The following is a 27,572-nucleotide window of genomic DNA, read 5'->3' as shown; positions in this document are numbered from 1 at the left end:
TGCTCCTCGGTGAAGGTACGCTGGGCTGCTCCTCGGTGAAGGTACGCTGGGCTGCTCCTCGGTGAAGGTACGCTGGGCTGCTCCTCGGTGAAGGTACGCTGGGCTGCTCCTCGGTGAAGGTACGCTGGGCTGCTCCTCGGTGAAGGTACGCTGGGCTGCTCCTCGGTGAAGGTACGCTGGGCTGCTCCTCGGTGAAGGTACGCTGGGCTGCTCCTCGGTGAAGGTACGCTGGGCTGCTCCTCGGTGAAGGTACGCTGGGCTGCTCCTCGGTGAAGGTACGCTGGGCTGCTCCTCGGTGAAGGTACGCTGGGCTGCTCCTCGGTGAAGGTACGCTGGGCTGCTCCTCAGTGAAGGTACGCTGGACTGCTCCTCAGCAGATTCGCTCTCTCTGACCTCCAGTGCTCTGTACTGTAAGAGTTACTTAAAGTCCCTCCTTTTCCCCCTTGCACTCCAAATTCCCTAAGACCTTTATTTTGAAAAGCAGATGTACTAGAGAAAAGAGGGGCTGATCCCCTCCTCCCTGTCTCATCAAACTCTACTTGTACTCATTTCTCATGCTTTAAGATTATAAGAGTAAAGCGAACGTGGTTGATTCCTCAATCCAGATTTAATGTTCAAGGTATGTCTTGGACAAATGTGAATGATTCAGTTTAATAGCTAAAAACAAATGTTCGCCTTTGATTTCCCAAAATGCTTGCTGCAAGAAATGACAAATTGTGACTGCCCCTAAAGTACTTTTCAACGTCTGTGATATATTTTGTCGTGTAGATTAGGGTAACAATTACTTGGTGCACTTTAAGTTAGATATTTAAAAAGTTGAATGGCTGCGCCAGAATACTGTTTTATCAGTGCCAGTACTGGATACAGCCACTAGGTGGACCAAATGAAAGAGAAATGGATCTGTGTTGAGCTGTTTTCAATAGAAGTGACTTTTCACTTTTCAAAAGAGAGCCTTGGCTGCAATGTGTGTTTGCTCTAACCTTATCACCAAGGTGGAAGAAATTCTAACTAACTGAGTTTATATTTCAACGTCCCTAAAAATGCTGTTCAAACAACATATTTTCTTTAATGTGGAGATGCCGGCGTTGGACTGGGGTGAGCACAGTACGAAGTCTTACAACACCAGGTTAAAGTCCCAACAGGTTTGTTTCGATGTCACTAGCTTTCGGAGCGCTGCTCCTTCCTCAGGTGAATGAAGAGGTCTGCTCCAGAAACACATATATAGACAAATTCAAAGATGCCAAACAATGCTAGGAATGCGAGCATTAGCAGGTGATTCAATCTTTACAGATCCAGAGCGTACCTTCACCGAGGAGCAGCCCAGCGTACCTTCACCGAGGAGCAGCCCAGCGTACCTTCACCGAGGAGCAGCCCAGCGTACCTTCACCGAGGAGCAGCCCAGCGTACCTTCACCGAGGAGCAGCCCAGCGTACCTTCACCGAGGAGCAGCCCAGCGTACCTTCACCGAGGAGCAGCCCAGCGTACCTTCACCGAGGAGCAGCCCAGCGTACCTTCACCGAGGAGCAGCCCAGCGTACCTTCACCGAGGAGCAGACCAGCGTACCTTCACTGAGGAGCAGACCAGCGTACCTTCACCGAGGAGCACTCTGGATCTGTAAAGATTGAATCACCTGCTAATGCTCGCATTCCTAGCATTGTTTGGCATCTTTGAATTTGTCTATATATGTGTTTCTGGAACATACCTCTTCATTCACCTGAGGAAGGAGCAGCGCTCCGAAAGCTAGTGACATCGAAACAAACCTGTTGGACTTTAACCTGGTGTTGTCAGACTTCGTAATATTTTCTTTAGTTTTGCTAATTGTGCTTCATGCTCAACTGTCTTTACAATGCTCTCGAATGGTCCCAAAGTTACATGTTCTGCAAATTAGCAGTATCAATTCTAATTAAACATTGATTGTACTTGTATAATTTGCGAATGAATTCTTTGTAAGTTTTTATAACAGTCAATCTATCCTTTGTAAATAACTCGGCAAGTTTTTTTTGTGTCCTGTCCCACTCTCTCTCAAGTGATGGGCAAGAAACTTGTCACCTGTCCAGTTTTGGCTATGGCGCAAGCTGCTCTGCTTCTTAATTTAAATAAAACGAAAAGGTAGCAAAACTCTGTTCAATTTTCAATTTGGTGAAAAAAAACACTTGCTGTGTGTGCCAGCACGCTGAATTGCTACGTAAGTACAAGTCTTTTTTTCTTTCTCAGCTTCTTCAGTGTCTCCACACAACTGAAGTCTCTCTTAGCTGGTGCCATTCTAGTGAATCCCTTCTGCATTGTCCCTAAAATGTGGCCTAGAATTGGGCACGCTACTCCAGCTGAGGCCGAACCAGTGTTTTATAAAGGTTTAGCATAACTTCCATGCTTTTGTACTCTATGCCTCTATTTATAAAGCCAAGGATTCTATATTCTTTTTTTAACAGCCTTCTCCAACTAATATCACTGAACGGTCATCAGCCTTAAATATCCACAGATGCTGCTGGAACTGCTGTGTATTTCTAGCACTTTTTATACCAGATTTGACGCATCAGCTGTATTTTGCTTGTGTATTAGTGCTTACTTCACTGTGACTTCTCTTTCAGGAGTGCCCACCTTGAAGTTCTGCTGTTCTTTCTGACAGGGTATCCATTTGTTTCTTTTACCTTGTTCACTTTCATTGCTTTCAGAGCCACATTTCCTTTCTCAACAACTGCCAAAAGGCTCCGATAATTGTGATGACGTGAAACGTTCCACAGATGCTGTGTGACCTGCTGAGTGTTTCCAGCATTTTTTGTTTTTATTATCTATTAAGTGGTACTTTGTCGCTTGCCATTTGAAAGTCCATGTACGTAACAACAACATGTACATGCTATCTCCAATCTTTTCCATTGTTTCATTGAATAACCTGATGAAGTTCATCAAAAAGGTTGCCTGATGGAACCTGTGTGGACTTCGATTTAATAGCCTGCAATTTTCCAAATGCCAATTAATTGTGTCCCAGATATCTGTCTAAGTTTCCTCATCACCGAACTTGGACTAACATGTAACAGGGATGTCACAATTCTCCAGTCCTCTGATTGTTACCATGGCTCTCTTTTCATCCCTGGGTCTTAGAAATCAAGGATGCATCCCATCCGGACTGGGTGACTTTTCTACTTTGAGGCAGTCAACCTTCTAAGTTGTTGTTTTTTGACCTACAGTAAAGCCCCACTTTTTATGTCTTCTTTGTCCATGCATTCGCTTACTCATGCTAAAGCCTTTGTACACCCCCTTGCCCATGGTATGAGCAATTGTTCGCTTATCCACGATTTCTTTCCTTTCTCTTTTCTTTCCCTGAGGAAAGGACAGCCATGACAGAGCGGAAACCTCAACATGTTTTACTAAGGAGATGATAGCAAATTCATAGAACATAGAACAGTACAGCACAGTACAGGCCCTTCAGCCCACAATGTTGTGCCAACCAATTATCCTAATCGAAGATCAACCTAACCTACACCCCTTCAATTTACTGCTGTCCATGTGCCTGTCTAAGAGTTGCTTAAATGTCCCTAATGACTTTGACTCCACCACCTCTGCTAGCAGTGCATTCCACACACCCACGACTCTCTGTGTAAAGAACCTACCTCTGACATCTCCCCTATACCTTCCTCCAATCACCTTAAAATTATGTCCCCTCGTGACAGCCATTTCCACCCTGGGGAAAAGTCTCTGGCTATCCACTCTATCCATGCCTCTCATCACCTTGTACACCTCTATCAAGTCACCTCTCTGCCTTCTTCGCTCCAGTGAGAAAAGCCCTAGCTCCCACAACCTTTCTTCATATAACATGCCCACCAGTCCAGGCAGCAACCTGGTAAATCTCCTCCATACCCTCTCCAAAGCATCCACATCCTTCCTATAATGAGGCGACCAGAACTGGACACACTATTCCAAGTGTGGTCTAACTAGAGTTTTATAAAGCTGCAGCAAAACCTCGCGGCTCTTAAAGTCAATCCCCCTGTTAATGAAAGCCAACACACCATACGCCTTCTTAACAACCCTATCAACCTGGGTGGCAACTTTGAGGGATCCTTGTACGTGGACCCCAAGATCCCTCTGTTCCTCCACACTTCCAAGAATCCTGCCTTTAACCCTGTATTCAGCTTTCACATTCGACCTTCCAAAATGAATCACTTCACATTTATCAAGGTTGAACTCCATCTGCCACTTCTCAGCCCAGCTCTGCATCCTGTCAATTTCCTGTTGTAACCTGCAACAACCCTCAACACTATCTACAACTCCCCCAACCTTCGTGTCATCGGCAAACCTACTAACCCACCCTTCTACTTCCTCATTCAAGTCATTTATAAAAACCACAAAGAGCAGAGGTCCCAGAACAGATCCTTGCGGGACACCACTGGTCACCAACCTCCAGGTGGAATACTTTCCATCCACTCCCACTCGCTGTCTTCTTTCGACCAGCCAATTCTGTATCCAGACAGCCAAATTTCCCTGTAGACCATGCCCCCTAACTTTCTGAATGAGCCTACCATGGGGAACCTTATCAAATGCCTTACTGAAATCTATGTACACCACATCCACTGCCCGACCTTCATCAATGTGTCTCGTCACATCCTCAAAGAATTCAATGAGGCTTGTGAGGCATGACCTGCCCCTCACAAAGCCATGCTGACTATCTTTAATCAAATTATGTTTTTCTAAATAATCATAAATCCTATCTCTCAGAATCCTTTCCAATATTTTGCTCACCACAGACGTAAGACTGATGGGTCTGTAATTCCCAGGGATTTCCCTATTCCCTTTTTTGAACAGGAGAACAACATTCGCCTCCCTCCAATCATCCTGTACTACTCCAGTGGAGAGTGAGGACACAAAGATCATCACCAATGGCGCAGCAATCTTCTCCCTCGCTTCCCGTAGTAACCTTGGGTATATCCCGTCAGGCCCAGGGAACTTAGCTATCCTGATACTTTTCAAAATTTCCAGCACATCCTCCTTAATATCAACCTGTTCGAGTCTATTAACCTGGTTCACACTTCTCATGGGCAACAAGGTCCCTCTCTCTAGTGATTACTGAAACAAAGTATTCGTTTAGGACCTCCCCATCTCGGACTCTAGGTACAAGTTCCCCCACTATCCCTGATCGGCCCTACTCTCACTCTGATGATCCTCTCATTTCTCAAATAAGTGTAGAACGCCTTGGGGTTTTCTCTAATCCTTCCCGCCAGGTTTTTTTCATGCCCCCTTCTAGCTCTCCTCAGTCCATTGAGTTCCTTCCTGGCTACCTTGTAACCCTCTAGAGCCGAGTCAGATCCTTGCTTCCTCGACCTTACATAAGCTTCCTTCTTCCTCTTGACTAGAAGCTCTACTTCTCTTATCATTCCTTTCTCGTCTCAGTGGGACAAAACTATTCAGCACTCGCAGCAAGTGCTCCTTAAACAATCCCCACATTACTGCTGTGCATTTCCCCAAGAACAATTGTTCCCACTTTATGCTCCTCAGCTCCTGTCTAATAGCAGTATGATTTCCCCTCTCCCAATTAAATACCTTCCCATACTGTGTGTTCCTATCCCTCTCCATGACTATGGTAAAGGTCAAGGAGTTGTGGTCACTGTCACCGAAATGCTCTCCCACCGAGACATCTGACACCTGGCCTGGTTTGTTGCCGAGCTCCAAGTCCAATATGGCCTCCCCCCTAGTCGGCCTATCTACATATTGAGTCAGGAATCCTTTCTGTACACACCTGACAAAATCTGCTCCATCCAAACCATTTGCACTAAGGAGGTTCCAGTCAATATTAGGAAAGTTGAAGTCACCCATGACAACAACTCTGGTACTTCTGCACTTTTCCAAGATCTGCCGCCCAATCTGTACCTCTATCTCTCTGCTGCTATTGGGGGGTCTATAGAAAACTCCCAATAAAGTGACTGCTCCTTTCTTGTTTCTGACCTCCACCCATACTGACTCAGTAGACAAACCCTTCTCAACTACCTCCTTTTCTGCAGCTGTGGTGCACTCCCTAATTAACAGTGCCACTCCCCCTCCTCTTTTACCTCCCTCCCTATTCTTCTGAAAACATCTAAACCCCGGAATATCTAACAACCATTCCTGCCCCTGTGAAATCCATGTCTCTGTAATGACCACGACATCATAGTTCCAAGTACTGATCCATGCTCTTAAGTTCATCTCCCTTATTCCTGACACGCCTTGCATTGAAACAGACATACTTTAACCCATTCCACTGAGTGCAACTTTGCCCTATCAATTGTCTATCCTTCCTCACAGACTTGCTACATACTATTTCTGCCTGTTCAACTGCTACCCTATCCTCTGATCCATAGCTCTGGTTCCCATCTCCCTGCCAAACTAGTTTAAACGCTCCCGAAGAGCTCCAGCAAACCTCCCGACCAGGATATTGGTGCCCCTCCAGTTTAGATGCAATCCGTCCTTCATATACAGGTCCCACCTTCCCCAGAAGATATCCCAATGATCCACATATCTGAAGCCTTCCCTCCTGCACCAGTCCTGTAGCCACGTGTTCAGCTGCACTCTCTCTCTGTTCCTTGCCTCACTTGCACGTGGCACAGGTAGCAATCCTGAGATCACTATTCTGCTTGTCGTACTCTTTAGCTTCCAACCTAACTCCCTAAAATCACTTTTTAGATCCTCATCCCTTTTCTTAGCTATGTCGTTGGTGCCTATGTGCACCACGACTTCTGATTGCTCCCCCTCCCCCTTAAGAATCCTGGAGACTCGATTCCTTCCATTAGTCCTGGCTGAGAATATTGAATTGTTTTTTAAAGTACTTTTCTGACAGTGGTGAGCGGTGGTGCTTTGACGAGTTGCAGCTGAAGAGCAGCCCGAAGAGAAAGATTAACTTGGAGATGTCCGAATCTCTCAGTCCAGGCATGCAGTAACAGCTCTGTTCAATTTAAAAATATTCCCTGATTATGACTGCCAGTTTTGAGGTGACTCTTTTTTTTTTCTTAAATGAGGATTATCTTTTTAAAATTTTCAACATAAATCCTGTATTGTTCAGAGGCTCCCCCATGTGACGTATACAGGTACCACAATTTGCTGTACAGTAACTGCACAAGCCAATGTTTTCCTCCCATTGCTGGAACCTATCTAATTGCCTCCCATTGAAGAGCATGTTCATTGTTTGCGATTTCACCGTTGGTGAGTTTTGCGGGGATATCGCGCATGCGAATGGTGGGATTTTGCTGTATTCTCGATCTCACTCAAGTGGCTAGAGCTGTGAAGAAGGCCTATGGTGTGCTAGCGTTCATTAGCAGAGGGATTGAATTTAAGAGCCGTGAGGTGATGATGCAGCTGTACAAAACTTTGGTAAGGCCACATTTGGAGTACTGTGTACAGTTCTGGTCGCCTCATTTTAGGAAGGATGTGGAAGCTTTGGAAAAGGTGCAAAGGAGATTTACCAGGATGTTGCCTGGAATGGAGAGTAGGTCTTATGAGGAAAGGTTGAGGGTGCTAGGCCTTTTCTCATTAGAACGGAGAAGGATGAGGGGCGACTTGATAGAGGTTTATAAGATGATCAGGGGAATAGATAGAGTAGACAGTCAGAAACCTTTTCCCCGGGTGGAACAAACCATTACAAGGGGACATAAATTTAAGGTGGAAGATATAGGAGGGATATCAGAGGTAGGTTCTTTACCCAGAAAGTAGTGGGGGCATGGAATGCACTGCCTGTGGAAGTAGTTGAGTCGGAAACATTAGGGACCTTCAAGTGGCTATTGGATAGGTACATGGATGTCGGTAGAATGATGGGGTGTAGATTAATTTGTTCTTAATCTAGGACAAAAGTTCGGCACAACATCGTGGGCCGAAGGGCCTGTTCTGTGCTGTATTTTTCTATGTTCTATGTTCAACTGCTCAGAGAACAAAACACCCTTGCCCATTTGCAGTAAAATCTGGACAACATTCAAGCAATAAATGGCAAGTAACAGTTTTGCCATTTCAGTGCCACTCAATGACCATCTTCAGCAAGAGAGAGAGACCTCCCTTGCTTCAATGGTGTTCTCATCACTGAACCACCCACCATTAGCGGCCTGGAGATCACCATTGAGCAGATACTTAACTGGGACAGCCACAGAAGTACTATGGCCCCAAGAGCAGGTGAGAGATGGACATTCTATGACAAGTAATTCACTGTCTCACTCCCCAGAGTTTTTCCCCCATCTACAAGGCATAATTCAGCTGGATGTTAAGATACTCCCCTACTTTCCTGCATGAGTGCAGCTCCAACAATGCTCAAGAAGCTCGACACCATCCAAGTCAAATTGACCCACTGGATTGGCACCCCACCCACACCTCCTTAAGCATCTACAAGATGCACCACATCAATTTGCCAAGGCTTCCACAGCAGTACCTCCGAAACCCACAATCGACTGGCTAGAAGAACAAGGGCAGCAAATGATGAGCACACCAATTTCAAGTCCCCCTCAAAATCCCCACACCATCTGACTTTCAAATATATTTTCTTGCCTTCATTGTTCCTGGGTCTAAATCCAGCTAATCCTACCTTACAGTACCAGTGGCACACAGAAGGCGGCTCACCACCCACCACCTTCAAGGGCAATTGAGGATTAAAGCATTAAGTTGCCAGTGAAGGTCACAGTCCATGAATGAATAAAGTAATCTATTTTTTATCCTATCTGTGTACTGCCTTTTGTCTGCTCAAGAAGATCTAATTTTTGTTCCTCCATATGCTCCATTGTTTATTTTACTATTTTATGTATTTGTAAATGTTTTGTTATTGCAGTTGACTTGTTTAAGATTATAGTACTAACTTTAAAGTGCAAGTCAAACTGTGGCTGAGCTTCCCTGTCTCTGGTAGGTTTAAGGTGTGCCTTAAAGGAGAAAAGAGAGTTAGATAAAAAGTGATGTTTAAGGAGGACATTTCAGAGGTTGAGGACAAGACAGCTGAAGGCGCTGTCGCCAGTAGAAGAGTAATTAAAATCAAAATTGCTGAGGGGACCATAATTGGAGGGATGTCGACATTTGAGATTTTGGAAGGATGGAGGAGGTTATAGAGATAGAAAGAGGCGAGATTTAAAAGGGATTTGAAAAGAAAGGTGACAATTTTAAAATAAAACATTGGATGGAATTTTCCCACAATTTGTCAAAGTATTGGGCTCAGACTGAAAATGGCGTGCATCTCTAGCTGCTCTAACAAAAAGAAAATCTGGGGGTGAGGTTTACGCCGTCATCTGAGGAGTGGGGCCTGATGGCCGGCTCCACAGAGATCAAGGTGCCACCTTTTAAAGAGCTTCACAATCCTCACTGAAGTTAAACTCCTCCCCTGTCCCCAACCCACAGTACCTGGGGCACTGCCAACCTTTACTGGGGGCACTGCCCACATGTGTGCTGCCCCTAAGAGTGGTACTTACTTGGCGCCCCTGGCAGGGTCCCCTCAACTGAATCCCGTTCTTAAACTGTCAAGTCTGAAGTTTGAATGTTTAGTGGGGAGGCCCGTTAATAATAAAGTGCATTTAAATTAAAGGGTGTGAACCTCATTTCATCAACGGGGAGGGGTCGGAGAAAATTGGAAACAAGATCTCGCCGGTGAGAATCTCGTTTCCCATTTACGTTTGCGGTGAATGCGGGCACAAAATCGCCCCAATTGTTTTAGTGGGAAACTGTCAGTCAATGAGCACAGAGGTGATGGGTGAACAGGACTTGATGCGAGCTGGCCAATAAACATCAGAGAATTTGATGGCTTGAAGTTTAAAAAGGATAGAACATGGTGGCCAATCAAGAGTTCATTGAAGTAGTTAAATCTAGAGGTAACAAATGAAATGCCAATAAAAACACTTTTTGAAAAAAAAAATCTGGAGGTAACAAAGGCATGGATGAAGATTTCAGCAACAAATGAGCTGAGACAAAGACTGAGCCTGGCAAAGCGATCATTGACCTTCATGATAGCATGGTTATGTGGTTGGCAGCTCACTTTGAGGTTAAACATGAAAGCAAGGTTGCGAACAATCTGGCTCAGCCTCATACAATTTTTTAAACATTAATTTTTACAGGATGTGGGCTTTGCTGGCTAGGTCAGAATTTGTTGCACATCCCTTAATTGCCATTGAGAATATGGTGATGAGCTGCCTTCATGAAATGCTGCAGTCCATGTGGTGTAGGTGCACCCACTGCTAAGAAAGGAGATGGAATTGGTCGTGGAGAATGAAGACAACAGCTTCAATCTTCATGATATTTAATTGGAGGCAATTTCTGCTCACCCAAAATTCAATGTCAGACCAGCAGTTTGACAGAGACATTGGAGGACTTGAGTGAACTGGTAATGAGGCAATATGCCATCACCATATTCAGTCTTTTTGGGTGATGCTGCTGAACGACAGCATCAGGATGAGGAATAGGAGAGGCCAAGGATAGATCCTTGGGGGGCACCAGAAGTGACAGTGTGGGATTGGGATAGTAGCCATTGCAAGTGATTCTTTGGCATTATGAGAGAGATAAGAATGGAACCAGGCAAGTGCAATCATATCCCATTGGACATTAGTGGACAAGTTGTAGGAGGATGCTGTGGTCAACAATGTTGAGAAGAGCAGGTTAGTTTACCTTCACCACAGTCACAACAGATGTCATTTTGACTTTGATCAGAAGTGTAGGTTGTGTTGGGTGGAAACTTGATTTGAAGGATTCAAGCATGGAGATCTAGAAAACTGAGCACCGATTTGAGAGCATGTGCAAAGACTTTGAAGAGGAATAGGATTGCATTTTGAAAGGCCAGAAGTTTTTTTTAAGAGGGGCGATGACAACAGATTTTTTCTTTAAAAAAAAAAAAAAAAAAATGTTTATTTCAATTAAGGGGTAATTTAAGGCACCTTTCCTGCACATCTTTGGGTTGTGGGGGTGAGACCCAGGCAGACACGGGGAGAATGTGCAAATTCTACACGGACAGTGACCCGGGGGCCAGGATCGAACCACTGCGCCTCCATGCCGACGCATCATAACAGATTTTAATGAGAGAGTGACAGAACTCGCAAAGAGAGGGCAATTAACAATATCAGACAACCAGGAAGCCAGGAAGGGAAGGTGAATGATGGACAACTTGGTGAGAATATGGTAAGGGTAGGTCTCTGGTATGAACATGAGCTTGGAGGGGGCATGATGAGAGAAACTGAAGAAAAATGGAAGTTCAGGGCTTCGGCTGGGTATCCTTAGATAAAGTTTGGCTTTGTGGGCTAGAGGAAGAGAGGCTTCTACAATCAGTGGCAAAAAAGTCAATGAGTACTCTTGTCGGAGATGAAAGTGGAGGAGACAGACTATCCACGATAAACTGGGAAAATCTGTTAATGGGTCAAACGACTGAAGACCATTGGAGAATATTTAAAGAAACATTTAACGAGATAGTGAGTATATACCCCTGAGGGGAAAGGCTCCATTTCACAAAAAACCCCAGCCATGGACAACTAGAAGAGGTTGGCGACAGTCTAAAACTAAAGGAAAGGACTCATAATAATGCAAAACATAGCACTGATCCAGGCGAATGGGATAACACAGAACATACAGTGTGGAAGGAGGTCGTTCGGCCCATCGAGTCTGCACCGACCCACTTAAGCCCTCACTTCCACCCTATCCCGTAACCCAATAACCCCTCCTAACCTTTTGTGGACACTAAGGGCAATTTTAGCATGTCCAATCCACCTAACCTGCAGGTCTTTGGACTATGGGAGGAAACCGGAGCACCCGGAGGAAACCCACGCAGACACGGGGAGGATGTGCGGACTCCGCACAGACAGTGACCCAGCGGGGAACCGAACCTGTCCAAATTTGCTGTTGATACAAAGTTAGATGACATTTAGACAGCCTCGATGATAGCATAAAATTGCAAGGAGATATTGACAATGGGCAAAATTGTGACAGATGGGATTTGATGTGAGCAAGTGTGAAGTTATCTATTTTGGACCAAAAAAGGATAGAGCAGAGTACTTTCTAAATTCAGAGGTTGGGTACAGTGGATAGCCAATGAGACTTGGGGGTTCAAGAGCATAGACCCTTAAAATGCCACGAACAAGTGTAGAAAATAATCAAAAAGGCTAGCCTTTATATCTAGAGGATTGGAGTATAAAGACACAGATATACAGAACCCTAGTTCGACCCCACTTGCAGTATGTGAGCAGCTCTGGACGACAGAACCACACCTTAGGAAGCATATTTTGGTCTTAGATGTAAGGGTGATCTGATCGAAGTATTCAAAATATTAACAGGGTAGATAAAGATAAACTATTTCCACTGGTTAGGGATTCTAAAATTAGGGGGCATAGTCTAAAAATTAGGACTAGGCCGTTCAGGAGAAATTTTAGGAAGCACTTATTCACTCAAAGTGTGGCAGAGGTTTGGAGCTCTCTCCCACAAACAGAAGTTGAAGCTAGAACAGTTAATTTTAAATCTGAGACAGATAGATTTTTGTTCAGCAAAGGTATAAAGGGATATGGGCCAAAGGCAGGTATATGGGGTTAGGCCACAGATCAGCCATGATTTCATTAAATGGTGGGACAGGCTCAAGGGGCTGAATGGCCTACTCCTGTTCCTATGTGATAGGAAGGGAGTTTATTCTATTTTGCAGAAGAGTAAAGCCTATTAAGTGTAAAGCGATAGAGCACAGGTTTATATGATGAGTTGTTTCACCCTCTGGGATGTGGGTTGCAAAAGCATGGAGATAATTTTCCCTCCGCACTCATTGTGTGCAAAAGACATGGGGCACTAAAAGCTTGTACTGAAATACAAATGTCCAAAGACATGTTATGAACCAGTACTGTCTTCATGAATAGCATACATGCTATAGTCTAATACACTCGCACAAGCAGTGATGAGGACCCGCCCTGTGAAAACCATTTATAATGCCTTGGAACCCGTGGGAATTTTCTTTACTTGGGAGAATGTCCCCTCCAGCTGCTGCTTTCTTTGCATGTGGAAAATTATATAAATGCATTGACATTACTGTATGTCCATGAACATCTGGTTGGCCGATTTGGCAGATAATCTGGAAGGATTCTGTGGTGTAGAATTTTATCACAATGGTGACCTTCACAACTGATGGAAAGTGCTGTCCTAGATTTTGAATTGGGAGTGGTCTGCATGTTGAACTGATGTTCATGGCATAGCTTGGTCAATGCCAGTAGGTAATGGCATGATGAATGTGCACATGAAGAGTATACACATTATCATTGACAATAAATAGAAACATAGAAATTTGTAACATAGAAGGAGACCATTAAACCTATTGTGTCTCTTCTAGCTCTTTGTTAGTGCAATCCAGAACTAATCCCATTGCCCTACTTCTCTAGACTTGGTTCTTTCTCTGCTTCAGAATACTAAGAGATCCATGTCTGCCTGCTGAGATACTTTTGTAGCTGCATATGATGTCCTCTCGGATACTGTCCTCATCTGAGCCATACAGTAGAATAGGAGAGCAATGGGATTCCCATTGTGACTGCCTTGTCAACTGTACATTACAATGCAGCAGCATGGGAAAAGACTGCAGAAAAATCGTGTGTGCAATGCAAAGGTCTTTGCAAAAATGGCAAACAGCACAAAAAGAGAAATGTTAGCCACAACATATATGTATGAAAATAAAGTTACAACAACTTTCAAGTTTCATTATCAAAAACATCATCCAAGACCGGTTCAGCCAAAAATCATGAGATTGCCATAAAATTTAACTTGAATGATTATTCTCTGAAATTATGCTGACCAAAACTGCAGTTTCAAAATCAGTCACCGTGCCTCATTTTACAAGTCTTGCATTTCCACGATGAAGGTCCATTCCAACAAAACCTCAAATTTAGCTAAAGGTGAATTATAATACTGTGGTTGAAGACGTGGGCGAAAATATTTAATGTGTATGCAATGTGCATAAAATAAAGTATGTTGCAAATAGCTGTTGGGGCCTGGGGTTTCCTCTGCATTTCCACCGACGTACACTTGTAATCTAGGTTTAAAAACTTGTGGAATTTTGCACGTAACTACAACATGCACAAGTCTAGTCTCGGTCCACATGGATGGCCACACCCCTAACTCGAGTGTCAGTATTTTCCAGTTGCTCTTTTGTCAGGTTGTGAAGCCCCCCCCCCCCCCCCCCCCCACACCCACAGCGACAAACAGCTCCTCAAAGTCATAAACGGACTCCACAGAACCTCAAAGCCCTCTTCTGACCCCCTCAACTCGAACTTCAGATCTTCTCCAGCTGGAGAAAGCCATACAAGTCCCCCAGCCAGGCCACCATCCTCGGTGACGTGTCTGACCTCCAATTCAACAGGATCCTTCGGGCGATCAGAGTGGCAAAGGCCACGACATCAGCCCCTTCTCCTCCAGCAGATCTGGCTCCTCCTAAACCCCAAAGACTGACACCACAGGTTCCGACCTTACTTCAGCCCCCACTATCCTGAATAATGTCTCAAACACCGCCTCCATAAAGCTCTCCAGCTTCTCCAGAATACGTGAGCCTCCCCCCCTCCCCCTCCCCCTCCCCCCCATTATCATCCACTATCATTCCCCCTTCAGTTCTGCCTCACCCAATCCCACTCTAAACCAGGCCCATCCAAAATGCCCCTCCCCGCCCCACTCATGACCACACTCATCCTCCAAACTGGCCACGTCGCACTCCTCCATCGTGTACCTTCCCTCAGTTCTCCCAAAACTTATCGTCTCTTATAAAGTCATTGGGCTACTTCGGCTTCTCAAGATAATACTCCCTGCCGTCATGGGTCACGCAGAGCTTGGCTGGGTACAGCACCCCAAACCGAATCTGACGTCTATACAACACCACCTTGGCGTTGTTGAAGCTTGAAATGCCTCTTCGCCAGGTCCGTGCCAATGTCCTGGCAAATCCGGACTCGATTACCCTTTCACTCTCTGACTTGCTTCGCCTTGGCCCACATCAGGATCTTCTCCTTGTCCAAAAACTTGTGCATCCGCACAATCACTGTCCGCGGCGGCACCCCTGCTCTCGGCTTCTGCCTCAAGGACCTATGGACCTGGTCCACCTCTGAGGCTTGTCCAACACCTTCTCCTTCACCAACCTGGCCAACATCCTCGAAACATACTTTCTGGCGCTCGTTTTCTGGTAAACCCACAATCCACAAGTTCTCGCGTCTGGACCTGTTCTCCTGCATCTCAACCTTCAACCGTGGCGACTTGCATAGATCCCCCCAGGATCCCAACCTCCGTCTCCAAGGACACCATACGATTACTCTAGTCGGACACCACCACCAGCACGGTAGCATTGTGGATAGCACAATTGCCTCACAGCTCCAGGGTCCATGATTCGATTCCGGCTTGGGTCACTGTCTGTGCGGAGTCTGCACATCCTCCCCGTGTGTACGTGGGTTTTCTCCGGGTGCTCCGGTTTCCTCCCAAAGTCCAAAGATGTGCAGGTTAGGTAGATTGGCCATGATAAATTGCCCTTAGTGTCCAAAATTGTCCTTAGTGTTGGGTGTGGTTACTGGGTTATGGGGATAGGGTGGAGGTGTGGACTTGGGTACGGTGCTCTTTCCAAGACCCGGTGCAGACTCGATGGGCTGAATGGCCTCCTTCTGCACTGTAAATTCTATGATTTCCACTTTCCAGATCGTCGGCCCTTGTGCTTCGAGACACTTTTCTACCTGATCCAAAGACCTGCGAAGCGGTGCCACTGTTCCCTCAATCACCTTCAACCAGTCACTGTGCATCTCCTTTCTTTACTGTTGAAATTCCTCCTTGATGAAGCTCATTAATTGCTCCATCTGACGCTTTCCCACAGCCGGCAACCCTTCGCCTTCTGCCATTTTCACAATAGATGCTGCACCACATGTCCTCCAATTCCTTAGCCGTGTCTGATAGCTAGTAGACATGCGAATCTAGGGGAGAACTTCTCTTACACATTCCGTTCCACTTTCCACCCAACACACGGACGTAAAAAGGCCAAAACTCCTTTGAGCCCGAGCCACCCTGTGCATGACCACTCACTCCATGGCCACCACAGAGTTCAAATTATTTTTTTATGCCATAAGTAAGTATAACATTTCAAAGCTTCTGTGATTGCTGTTTCTTAAACAGGTTGTTTTTGACATGCAAGTATGACAGTTAACTGTGTTGAAACTTAAATTTTAATACACAAAGAAGAAACAATGGTGTGGCTTTTGACATTTTATTGTTTACATTGATATCTGTCCGTTTCCACCCATTTTATGTTGGGTCGTATTCCAATGAAATTGGGCAGGTATTTGGGGATAACGTGATGGGCAGAATACAAGCATCACTGGGTGCATTTTCAAGCCTAACCTGTGGGGTTGTTGGCCAGGGCAGAAACTCCAGGCTGAAGTGTCCTTCATCCAGTTTTGAACTTGCAAAAGTCCTAGTGTTTCATGTGGATTGTTTCACATGAGATAAAGCTTTTGAAAGGGTAAAGCCGGTGAGAAACTGCAGTTCTGTTCTAATCGCCCCAGGTCAAACAATTTTTTTTCAGGGTTTATATTCAAATGTGTGGTACAGACTTGATGCAGCAATCATTGTCATACCTTCCTGGAGATTCTACCAACTTTAAGGAACTTGATCTGTTATGTTACAATAATTTGTAAGACATTTGTATATTTTGAAGCTGCTTTTGGCTTCGGGGCATTCTAATAGCCCCCTGTCAACATAGCCACATTTTTACACTTCCATTCATGAACGTTCTACATCAAGCGACGAGTAGAAACCAAGTTAGCAAAAGTATAACTCAGCAAATCGCTATATAAAGTTGTAGCCAACATGGAGAGAACTGCACATTTGTCATTGTCTATGGGTTTTAGGCGTGCCTTAATTTATCTGCAATATTTTTAATTACCTAAATGGATTTTTGAAAAAAGGAACTTGGAAGAACTTGATTAGCTGAACAGCAGGAGAAAATCTATTGTGATAAATAGGCTTTAAAAAGAATTGTATATTATATTTCAAATTAGCAGATATGTTTGCTGCAACTGGTGCCCTTTGATTTTGGCTTTTCAGGAGGTGACTGAAAATATTACAGAACCATTTAAGAATTAGGAAAAGCTGGTTTTGTGAACTAACTTCCATTTTTCTTAGTGATCCTACTTTTTCACCATATTCAATAACAGCCTCTTTCTCCAGAAACACTCAACTATCTCTTGAACAAGATTGTACTATTTGTTCGAATTAATTTCTAATGTACATTATATGTTATAAATATCAAACTAGTGCCATTCAATTTATAGTAGTGGCTTTGGCATTCTAAACAGTTTTGATCTTTTCTGAAATTCTTGAGGTGATCACTTGCTGTTAAAGCTATCAACTTCAATTGGTAGTTGCACATTCTTGGTGATTTAGGCCACTTTGCTGAATTTCTGATGCTGTATTAAAGTTGGAAAATATTTAAATAGAATGCCTTTCTATATCTCATGAAGAGCTCTTGTTGATTAACAGTGCTACATGGAGCCGAGCCCCTACCAGTTTACACTGCGGCCCACGCAATGAATTGGTGTTTACAATGCGCGCAAGGAGTGGCGTACCTACATGGCATGAAACCCAAGGCTTTAATCCACAGGGACCTCAAACCACCAAAGTAAGTTCTTTGTTAATGGACACAAGTATGGCAATTATTACAAATTACATTAGGATTTGCATTAGATGAAAAATAACATATTGCGATTGGGGCAGAGGAACATTATAGAGAGCTTTACTCAGTAGTTAGCTGATCATATGCCTTAATGGAGTGCTTAATATTGATGCTAAAACCTCAAATTGGAAATGTTTACATTCTCTGGTACAAGGAAAGGATTGTCCAAGATGTGGCCATAATCAACCTTAATAGGAGAAGGTGCTTCACAAAATCACTGCACTCCAGTGACCAAAGTCAACACCAGGCCTAGCCTATGCAACAGTCTAGACCCTCTCAAATTTCATGCTGGCCAAGTTGCTGTGAGGAACTGAAGCGAGGGATTGAATTGCCTTTTCATGCTCATAGTTCTTATGTTATTTTTTATCCCATTCAGCTTGTCGAACCTGCTCCACCAGTGATTTGTTGATGAGGACACCCAGGTCCCTTTGTACATCTACACCTTAGAATCTTTCCCCATTTAAGAAATACTCTGCACATCCGTACCTCCTACCAAAGTGGATAACCTCACATTTTTCCACATTATATCCCATCTGCCATGTTCTTGTCCATTCACTAAGTCTATCCAAATCTTCTTGAAGCCACTTTGCATCTTCCTCAAAACACACATTCCCAACTAGTTTTGTGTCATCTGCGAACTTGGCAATATTTCATTTAGATCCACATTAAAATCGTTGATATATATATTATGAACATCTGGGGCCCATGTACTGATCCCTACGGAATCCACTAGTCAGTCTGCCAATGCAAGAATGACCTGCTTATTCTTACTATTTTCTGTATTTATGCAATCCTTAATCCATTCCAATATATTACCACAAAATACATATTCCCCTCAACCCCTGTCAGCATTCCGCGGGGAACATTCCCTCTGGGATATCCTGGTCCACTTCTCCATCACCCCCTTCTGAACGGCAACTAGGGATGGGCAATAAAAGCTGGCCAACCAGCGACACCCACATCCCGTAAATGATTTTTTAAAAACACCTCATCCCCTTCCCATGCAATTTCAGAAGGTACAACACCTACCCCTTTACCTCATCCTTGCTCACCATCCAAGGGCCTAAACACACTTTTCAGGTGAAGCAATTCAGGTGCACCTCCTTCAATCTGGTCTATTGCTGTTGCTACTCCAAATACGGTATACGTTACATTGGAGAGACTAAACGCAAACTGGGGTGACCTCTTTGCAAACACCTTTGGTCCATCTGCAAGCAGGACCCAGAGCTTTTTGGCGCTTACCATTTTAACACACACCCTGCTCTCATGTCCATGTGTCATTCCTTGGCCTGCAGCAATGTTCCAGTGAAGCCCAATGCAAATTTATTTTCATTTTTCCCATTGATTCATTTTTCATCTGTTTTTTGGATTTGGATGTTTGGATTTGTTTATTGTCACGTGTACCGAGGTACAGTGAAAAGTATTTTTCTGCGAGCAGCTCAACAGATCATTAAATATATGGGAAGAAAAGGGAAGAAAAGAAAATACATAATAGGGCAACACAACATATACAATGTAACTACATAAGCACTGGCATCGGATGGAGCATACAGGGTGTAGTGTTAATGAGGTCGGTTCATAAGAGTGTCATTTAGTAGTCTGGTGACAGTGGGGAAGAAGCTGTTTTTGAGTCTGTTCGTGCGACTCAGACTTCTGTATCTCCTGCCCAATGGAAGAAGTTGGAAGAGTAAGTAAGCCGGGTGGGAGGGATCTTTGATTTTGCTGTCCGCTTTCCCCAGGCAGCGGGAGGTGTAGATGGAGTCAATGGATGGGAGGTAGGTTTGTGTGATGGACTGGGCGGTGTTCACGACTCTCTGAAGTTTCTTGCGGTCCTGGGTCGAGCAGTTGCCATACCAGGCTGTGATTCAGCCCGATAGGATGCTTTCTATGGTGCATCTGTAAAAGTTGTGATGTGGAGTTGCCGGCGTTGGACTGGGGTGAGCACAGTACGAAGTCTCACAACACCAGGTTAAAGTCCAACAGGTTTGTTTCGATGTCACTAGCTTTCGGAGCGCTGCTCCTTCCTCAGGTGAATGAAGAGGTATGTTTCAGAAACATGTATATAGACAAATTCAAAGATGCCAGACAATGCTTGGAATGCGACCATTAGCAGGTGATTAAATTTTTACAGATCCAGAGATGGGGTAACCCCAGGTTAAAGAGGTGCGAATTGTGTCAAGCCAGGACAGTTGGTAGGATTTTGCAGGCCAGATGGTGGGGGATGAATGTAATGCGACATGAATCCCAGGTCCCGGTTGAGGCCGCACTCATGTGTGCGGAACTTGGCTATAAGTTTCTGCTCGGCGATTCTGCGTTGTCGCGCGTCCTGAAGGCCGCCTTGGAGAACGCTTACCCGGAGATCAGAGGCTGAATGCCCTTGACTGCTGAAGTGTTCCCCGACTGGAAGGGAACATTCCTGCCTGGTGATTGTCGCGCGATGTCCGTTCGGACCGGGACCTGGGATTCATGCCGCATTACATTCATCCCCCACAATCTGGCCTGCGAAATCCTACCAACTGTCCTGGCTTGACACAATTCACACCTCTTTAACCTGGGGTTACCCCATCTCTGGATCTGTAAAGATTTAATCACCTGCTAATGGTCGCATTCCAAGCATTGTCTGGCATCTTTGAATTTGGCTGTAAAGGTTGGTACGGGTTAATGTGGAGATGCCGAATTTCCTTAGTTTCCTGAGGAGGTATAGGCGCTGTTGTGCTTTCTTGGTGGTAGAGTCGACGTGGGTGGACCAGGACAGATTTTGGGAGATGTGCACCCCTAGGAATTTGAAACTGCTAACCATCTCCACCTCGGCCCCGTTGATGCTGACAGTGGTGTGTACAGTACTTTGCTTCCTGAAGTCAATGACCAGCTCTTTAGTTTAGCTGGCATTGAGGGAGAGATTGTTGTCGCTACACCACTCCACTGGGTTCTCTATCTCCTGCCTGTATTCTGACTCGTCGTTATTCGAGATCCGGCCCACTATGGTTGTATCGTCAGCAAACTTGTAGATGGAGGTGGGACCAAGTTTTGCCACGCAGTCGTGTGTGTACAGGGAGTAGAGTACGGGGTTAAGTACGCAGCCTTGCGGGGCCCCGGTGTTGAGGACTATTGCGGAGGAGGTGTTGTTGTTCATTCTTACTGATTGTGGTCTGTTGGTCAGAAAATCGAGGATCCAGTTGCAGAGTGGGGATATGAGCTTGGCTGGGATTATGATGTTGAAGGCGGAGCTGTAGTCAATAAATAGGAGTCTGATGTAGGAATCCTTGTTTTCGAGATGCTCTAGGGATGAGTGTAGAGCCAGGGAAATGGCGTCTGATGTGGACCGGTTGCAGCGGTATGTGAATTACAGTGGATCAAGGCGTTCTGGGAGTATGGAGGTGATGCGCTTCATGATCAACCTCTCGAACCACTTCATTACGACTGAAGTCAGGGCCACTGGACGGTAGTCATTGAGGCACGTTGCCTGGTTCTTCTTTGCTACTTCGGTATGATGGTGGTCTTCTTGAAGCAGGTGGGGACCTCGGAGTGGAGTAGGGACAGGTTAAAGATGTCCGCGAATACCTCAGCCAGCTGGTCCGCACAGGCTCTGAGTGCACGACCAGGGATCCCGTCCGGGCCCGTCGCCTTGCGAGGGTTCACTTTCAGGAAGCTGTGATAGTGGGTATGGGTGAATTATGGGCTGCTGGGGCACTCGCCAGCAGATTGTTGGTTACCTGCTCGAACCGAGCATAGAATGCATTGAGTTCATCGGGGAGGGGTGCGCTGCTGCCAGAGATACTGTTCGACTTTGCTTTGTAGCTCATTATGTTGTTTAGTCCTTGCCACAACCGCCGAGAGTCTGTCTGTTACTCTAGCTTGGTTTGATATTCTCTTGGCATCTCGGATGGCTTTGTGTCTTTAACATGACTTTTAACATGCTTTCCATCTTGTTTTTCCTTTACCACTGTCTCCTAGCGCCCATCCCACCCCACTTGGCATCTGTTCCCTGTTCCTGGTTGTGCCTTGACACACTACTTACCTTCGTTCTGCCATTAACACATTCTTATCTCTTAATGTGCCAGTACCAGCACCTTTGGCCTTTATCACCACCATTTACATTCCCTTTGTCTTTTTGTCCATGATATCTTTATCAATTTCTCTTTAGTCTACATTTTTTGCTGGCCCTCTATCCAGCCCTTACTGCTGCCCCCCTCCCCCCCCCCCCCCCAACCACAGTGAAAATCTTATCCTATTTCCTGTTCTCTAGCTCTGTTTCTGTCGGAGAGTCATCGAGACTCAATTTTAACTCTTCTCTCGCCACAGATGCTGTAATTTTCCAGCATTTTCTGCTTGTTTCCAATTCCAGCATCCTCAGTAATTTCCTTTTATTTTACTATACCAGTACAGTATATTACATCAGCAGACTCCCCTTTATCAATTCTTTTGTAACATTCTCTCGAAAAACTCCCAACAGGTTCATCAAACATGATTTCCCATTCATTAATTCATGTTGATTATGCCAAATCAAATCATTGTTATTTAACTGCCCAATTATCACATCCTTTACAATAGATTCTAGAATGCTCCCTACTACTGATGTAAAGCTGACAGGTCTGTAGTTTCCTCTTTTCTCTCTCCCTTTTTAAATAGTGAGGTGACATTTTCTACCCTAATCTGTAGGAACTGTTCCAGAATCCATAGAATTTTGACGATGATCATCAATGCATCCACTGTCCCCATACCTCTTTTAGCACTCTGGGATGTAGAATGTCAGTCCCATTGATTTCTCCAGTACAACCTTCTTTCTAATGTTAATTTCCCTAGTCCCTTGGATCCGAATTCTGGGGAGATTTCTTGCATCTTCCTCAGTGAAGACAGTCACAAAGTAATCATTTCGCTGCCCAGCTTATGTCTCACTTTCAAACATGATGTGAAATGCTATCATATTAAGTTGCTTAACCCTATAGGTTCTTTTACAAGATTATTAATTAAACCTTTTTGTTACACAACACTGGATCTAAAGTAGTCTGTTTTCTAGTCAGTTCCACAACATAGTGTTCCAGAAACCATCCCTAACACAAAAAGTAATCCCGCACAGCATTAATGATCAATAGGTTTGCCCAATTTAAATGCATTTGAAGTCACCCATGATCACTATATTACCCATGACACATGCTCTCTTATCTCCTTATCAATACTATGGCCCACACTACCACCACTGTTTAGTGGTTATAAACAACAACTACCAATGTTTGCTGTCCCTTACTGTTTCTTAGCTCCACCCAAACAGATTCCATATTTTGTTCTTGTGACCTGCAATCCTCCCTTGCTATTGTACTGGTCGCATTCCTGAGTCTCAACGCAACATCACCTCCTTTACCTTTTTTGCTTGTCCTTCCTAAATTTTGAAAACCCTTGAATATTGTGTTCCCAATCTTGGTCACCTGCAGCCATGTTTCCTTAATTGCAATTAGATCTAACTCATTTACCTCTATTTGTGCCATTAAATTGTCTTGTTGCAAATGCTGCCTGCATTCAGGTAGAGTGCGCTTAACTTTGTCTTTAACATTATTCCACACTCAAAGCTTATTTGATGCTCACCTTTGTTTTGCCTGCCTTCTAATTTTGCTTGCTACTTTTCTACTTGCCATTACTCGCTTCACAACCTTCCAATTTGAGCTAACCCTCAGTTTCCTATCCCCTGCCTGGTTATTTAAAACCCTTCCCAACAGCATTAGCAAAACTCCCTGATCCCATTCAGGTGTAACCTGCTATCTTGTACGGGTTCCACCTGCCCCAGAACTGATTCCAATGCCTCAAGAATCTGATGCCTTCTCTCCTACACTAATTCCCCAGCCACAGTCCACCAATTCATCTCTCTATTCCTACACTCACTAGCACCTCACCTGGGGAGTAATCCTGCGATTACTAATCTTGAGCGTCTCTTTTTTAATTTCCTTCTTGACTCTAAAATCTGCTTTCAGAACCTCATCCCTATGTTGTTTGTACCAATGTGAACTACAACTTCTGGCTATTCACCCTTTCCCAGAATTACGTCCTGTAGACACACCAATGAGGCGTCACATTTATTGCTGCAGTAAAACCTGTCTGATTCCCTGATTATTGAATCCCCGATCATTATTGTTCTACCACTCCTCTTCTTCCCCTCCTTGTGCAACTAAGTCATGTCCCACAGAGTTGTTTCTGGCTGCACTCTCCTGAGAAACAATCGCCCTCACCAGTATGTGAAATGGAAACCCGATTAAAAAGCAAGGTAGACTCAGGACTCCTTTGTTACCTGCCTGATTCTTTTAGACTGCATTGCAGTCATTCATTCCCTCTTTGCCTGTACGGCTCCTAACCTGCGGTGTGACCACCTCCCTAACCATGTTTTCCATATAGCTCTTAACACATAGATACACAACAGTGACTTCAGTTACCACTTAAGTTCTGAAATCCGGAACTCAAGCTTCTACAGCTGGTGACACCGACTGCAGATATGTGTGTCCAGGGCAAATGGTTTGGCGACGACTTCCCACATGCATGCCACTTGGTTGAGCTGACCTGCCATACCATAACTTTTAAAACTATGTATTATAATTAGAATAAGTAGTATAACCTTCCAGTTATCCACCAATCAGCTTTGTCCACAGTCAGAGCTATCTGCTGGAATCTGTAAAAAGATAGAAAAATAAAGGCGCAACTCCCCCACACACCCTCGTACTAAAACAGCACTCTGCAGACCAAAACAGCAGGGTGACAACAGGAAGACCTCTCCATCCAATCAGTGTGGGATTGAGGCACTGTGTGGACAGCTCAAATGTTACCGAGTTGCAACCTTCCAGCTCCCCAGTGTCATATTGGACGGGGCACAACAAAGAGGTGCTGGATAATCACCATTGGATGTTTCCACGTAAGGGGTTGTAAAGAAATTGCCCAGAAGCGCAAACTTCATGCATTGAGCCATCAAAAAAAAAAAAACCCTCACCCCCTTGACTAAACATCATCCCATGGTATTTGCTCCCCCATACACAAAGCTGCACAGCCCCTGATGCCCCCATAATGTCCTCTCTGATTCCATGGTCTCCATTATAGACAAAACTGTTGCCAATTGTTGCCTAACATCTCCCCGTTCCCCATGTTGCACATGTATGATGATCCCATTATGTTCTACCTCTGCCACCTGTATCAACCTATCCATTATCTCCATTATTAAACTAGTTGCCTGACATCCAGTTGTTAATGCGCCACAATTTTCTCCAGTTAAACTTGGGAATATTGAAGCTACCATCTAAAGCAAAGCCCCTGTACAAACTCTGTACCCTTGCAATAATTCTAAATCCCTCCGAACCATTATCTCAAGTTTAACCATTTGTCACAACCATGATTTTATTTTCAAACCTAGTCAGAGCTTCTAACTCCAATCTGACCTTCCCTCATCGCAATTACTGCCTATTTCAATGTCTTCCAGATCAGCTGTCTCCGCCTCCTGTCTCAATCTATCAGCTGCTGAAACCCTCAACCTCCAGTCTCAACCATTCCAATGCTCTCCTTGCTGACTCTCCGCATTGAAAAACTTAACCTCATCCAACACTTTGCTGCTAATTCCTAATATGCACCATTCCAATTACCAATCACCTCTGTTCTTGCTGAGCCGCATTGGTTCTTAGTCTTTAAATATCTCCAATTTAAAATTCTGTTCCATGTCTTTTAATCTCGACATAGTCTCACTCTGGCGTATATCTGTAACCTTCCACAGCTCTCCCTTCTGCCCAAGCTGTGTCTCTGACTTGTACCTTTTGTTTATTCCCACTTCTAGCCATTGTCAGCCATGTCTTCAGCTGTCTGGGCCTCATGCGCTCGAATGCCATGCTATGCTCCCTATGCCATGCCCCTCTGAGCCCTTTAAAATTGAACATTTTGACCAACCTTCCAGTTACCCAACCTAACTAGCTTGATGTCTATTTATTGCTGAATACACTTCTCTGATGCTCATTGGAACATTTTGTTCATTGATGGTGCTCTGTAATTGTAAGATGTCATTGTTGTTTACTGAGTGGACATTCAGTGATATATGTATGATGTACCAAGTAGGACAGTTGATACTTTTGTAGCACTCGTCACAGAAACGCATACAACTCAGTGCACTCTACCGGATGCTGAGTGAGTGGGAAAAAAACCAGTAGAGTTAAGGTAGAAATTAAGGCAGGATTTGTTGGAGAGATGGCTTTTTAGGTCTTTAAATCAGCTTTCTGGGGCATGGGGTAAGGAGAGGAATGAAGGAAATGTTCACTTCGTATAGGTGAAGTCATTACTTCATCATTCTGCACGGGTTGTCATTTGTAGGGCGTGAGTTATTCTAGGAGAGCATTAGGCAAACCTACGATGTTAAGGATGGATTAGAGTTTCTCCGATGATGAGAAAGGTAGGAGCAGAGATGTGCACTGTTTAAGTTGTAAAAACAATACCTCTTCATAAGGGGCAGCACGGTAGCATAGTGGTTAGCACAGTTGCTTCACAGCTCCAGGGCCCCAGGTTCGATTCCCGGCTTGGTTCACTGTCTGTGCAGAGTTTGCACGTTCTCCCCGTGTCTGCGTGGGTTTCCTCCGGGTGCTCCGGTTTCCCCTCACAGTCCAGCGATGTGCAGGTTAGGTGGATTGGCCATGCTAAATAGCCCTTTGTGTCCAAACAAAGGTTGGGTCGGGTTACTGGGCTACAGGGATCGGGTAGATAATGGGCTTGAGTAGGTGATCTTTCCAAGGGCCGGTGCAGACCGATGGGCCGAATGGCCGCCTCCTGCACTGTAAACTCTATGAATTCTATAATGGAACAGACTGAAGTGTGCATTTTCCCACCTGAGATTACCGATTGGAATCTTTGGAATGTGTTTTTAATTTAATAGAACACATTTGGGGAGAAACTCATCTGGTGGCACTCATGCCTCTGAAACAAAAAATTGAGTTCAACTCCTCCTTTATAGGATTTGAAGTACATAATCTAGTTTAACACTCTAGCGCAGTAATGGTGTGCAGTAATGTTGGAGGTGGTATCCTCCTGATGGAACTTAAATATCTTCCTGTCTGATGCTTTAAATGCATATTAATGATTCCATTGCAGTGCTGAAGAAGAACAGTCCCATGTGCTGGCCAAAAGCCCTGCCAAAAACAGATGAGCTGATCATTCATCAGTAGTTTGTTTAAGGGATTTTGCTGTGTATAATTGGCTGCCATATTTGCCCTCATAATGACTGGGTGGACGGCATTGTGGTGAAGTGATTAGCACTGTTACCTCATGCACCGAGGACCCGGGTTCGATCCCAGTCCCAGGTCATTGTCCGTGTGGAGTTTACACATTCTCCCCGTATCTGCATAGGTTTCATCCCCACAACCCAAAGATGTGCAGGGTAGGTGGATTGGCCACACTAAATTGCCCCTTAATTGGAAAAGAAAAATGAATTGGGGGTGCTCTAAAGTTATATTAAAAAATAATAGTGACCGGGCTTCAATGGAACTTATTGTATGTGAAGAACTTTGAGGCTTTTGAATGGTGATAATGCGTTGGCCTTTTCGCAGCTATTTTGTGTTTATTTTATTGTGCTGAAAACTGAAAAGCATGTTCTGACCCCCTGAATATAGATTGCTGATATTTCCAGTCCTGTGTTTTATCATGACAGCTTGCTACTGGTTGCTGGTGGAACAGTTTTGAAGATCTGTGACTTTGGTACAGCGTGTGACATTCAAACTCACATGACCAACAACAAGGGAAGTGCTGCTTGGATGGCTCCAGAAGTTTTTGAAGGTGAAGGATTGACATTGAGATTTGTTCAGACATTACTTTAAAGTTTTCTCTTGGTGGAGAGAGCCATCATCACTCTAATAAACCAGATGAATCAAATACACAAGCCTTCCTGCTTGGTCTGTGCTGAGTTAACTGATTCCAACAACAGCACTGAAATTGCCCTCCGGCATGGTGG

General features: G+C 44.6%; 1 protein-coding gene across 2 annotated transcripts in view; it reads left to right on the top strand.

Moving 5' to 3' along the window:
- map3k7 (mitogen-activated protein kinase kinase kinase 7) overlaps positions 1-27,572 on the top strand; it is a 226,774-nt gene that overhangs the window by 87,862 nt on the left and 111,340 nt on the right. For both annotated transcript variants that reach the window (XM_072499501.1, XM_072499500.1), the window contains exons 5-6: positions 17,428-17,566; positions 27,273-27,397. In XM_072499501.1, coding sequence (XP_072355602.1) covers positions 17,428-17,566; positions 27,273-27,397 — 264 coding nt within the window. The remainder of the gene's footprint in view (positions 1-17,427; positions 17,567-27,272; positions 27,398-27,572) is intronic.

The sequence above is a fragment of the Scyliorhinus torazame genome, chromosome 4, assembly GCF_047496885.1.
Source record: "Scyliorhinus torazame isolate Kashiwa2021f chromosome 4, sScyTor2.1, whole genome shotgun sequence".
Classification (NCBI taxonomy): Eukaryota; Metazoa; Chordata; class Chondrichthyes; order Carcharhiniformes; family Scyliorhinidae; genus Scyliorhinus; species Scyliorhinus torazame.
Note: the sequence above shows the minus strand (reverse complement) of the source record. Positions and strands in the feature narration are given on the sequence as shown.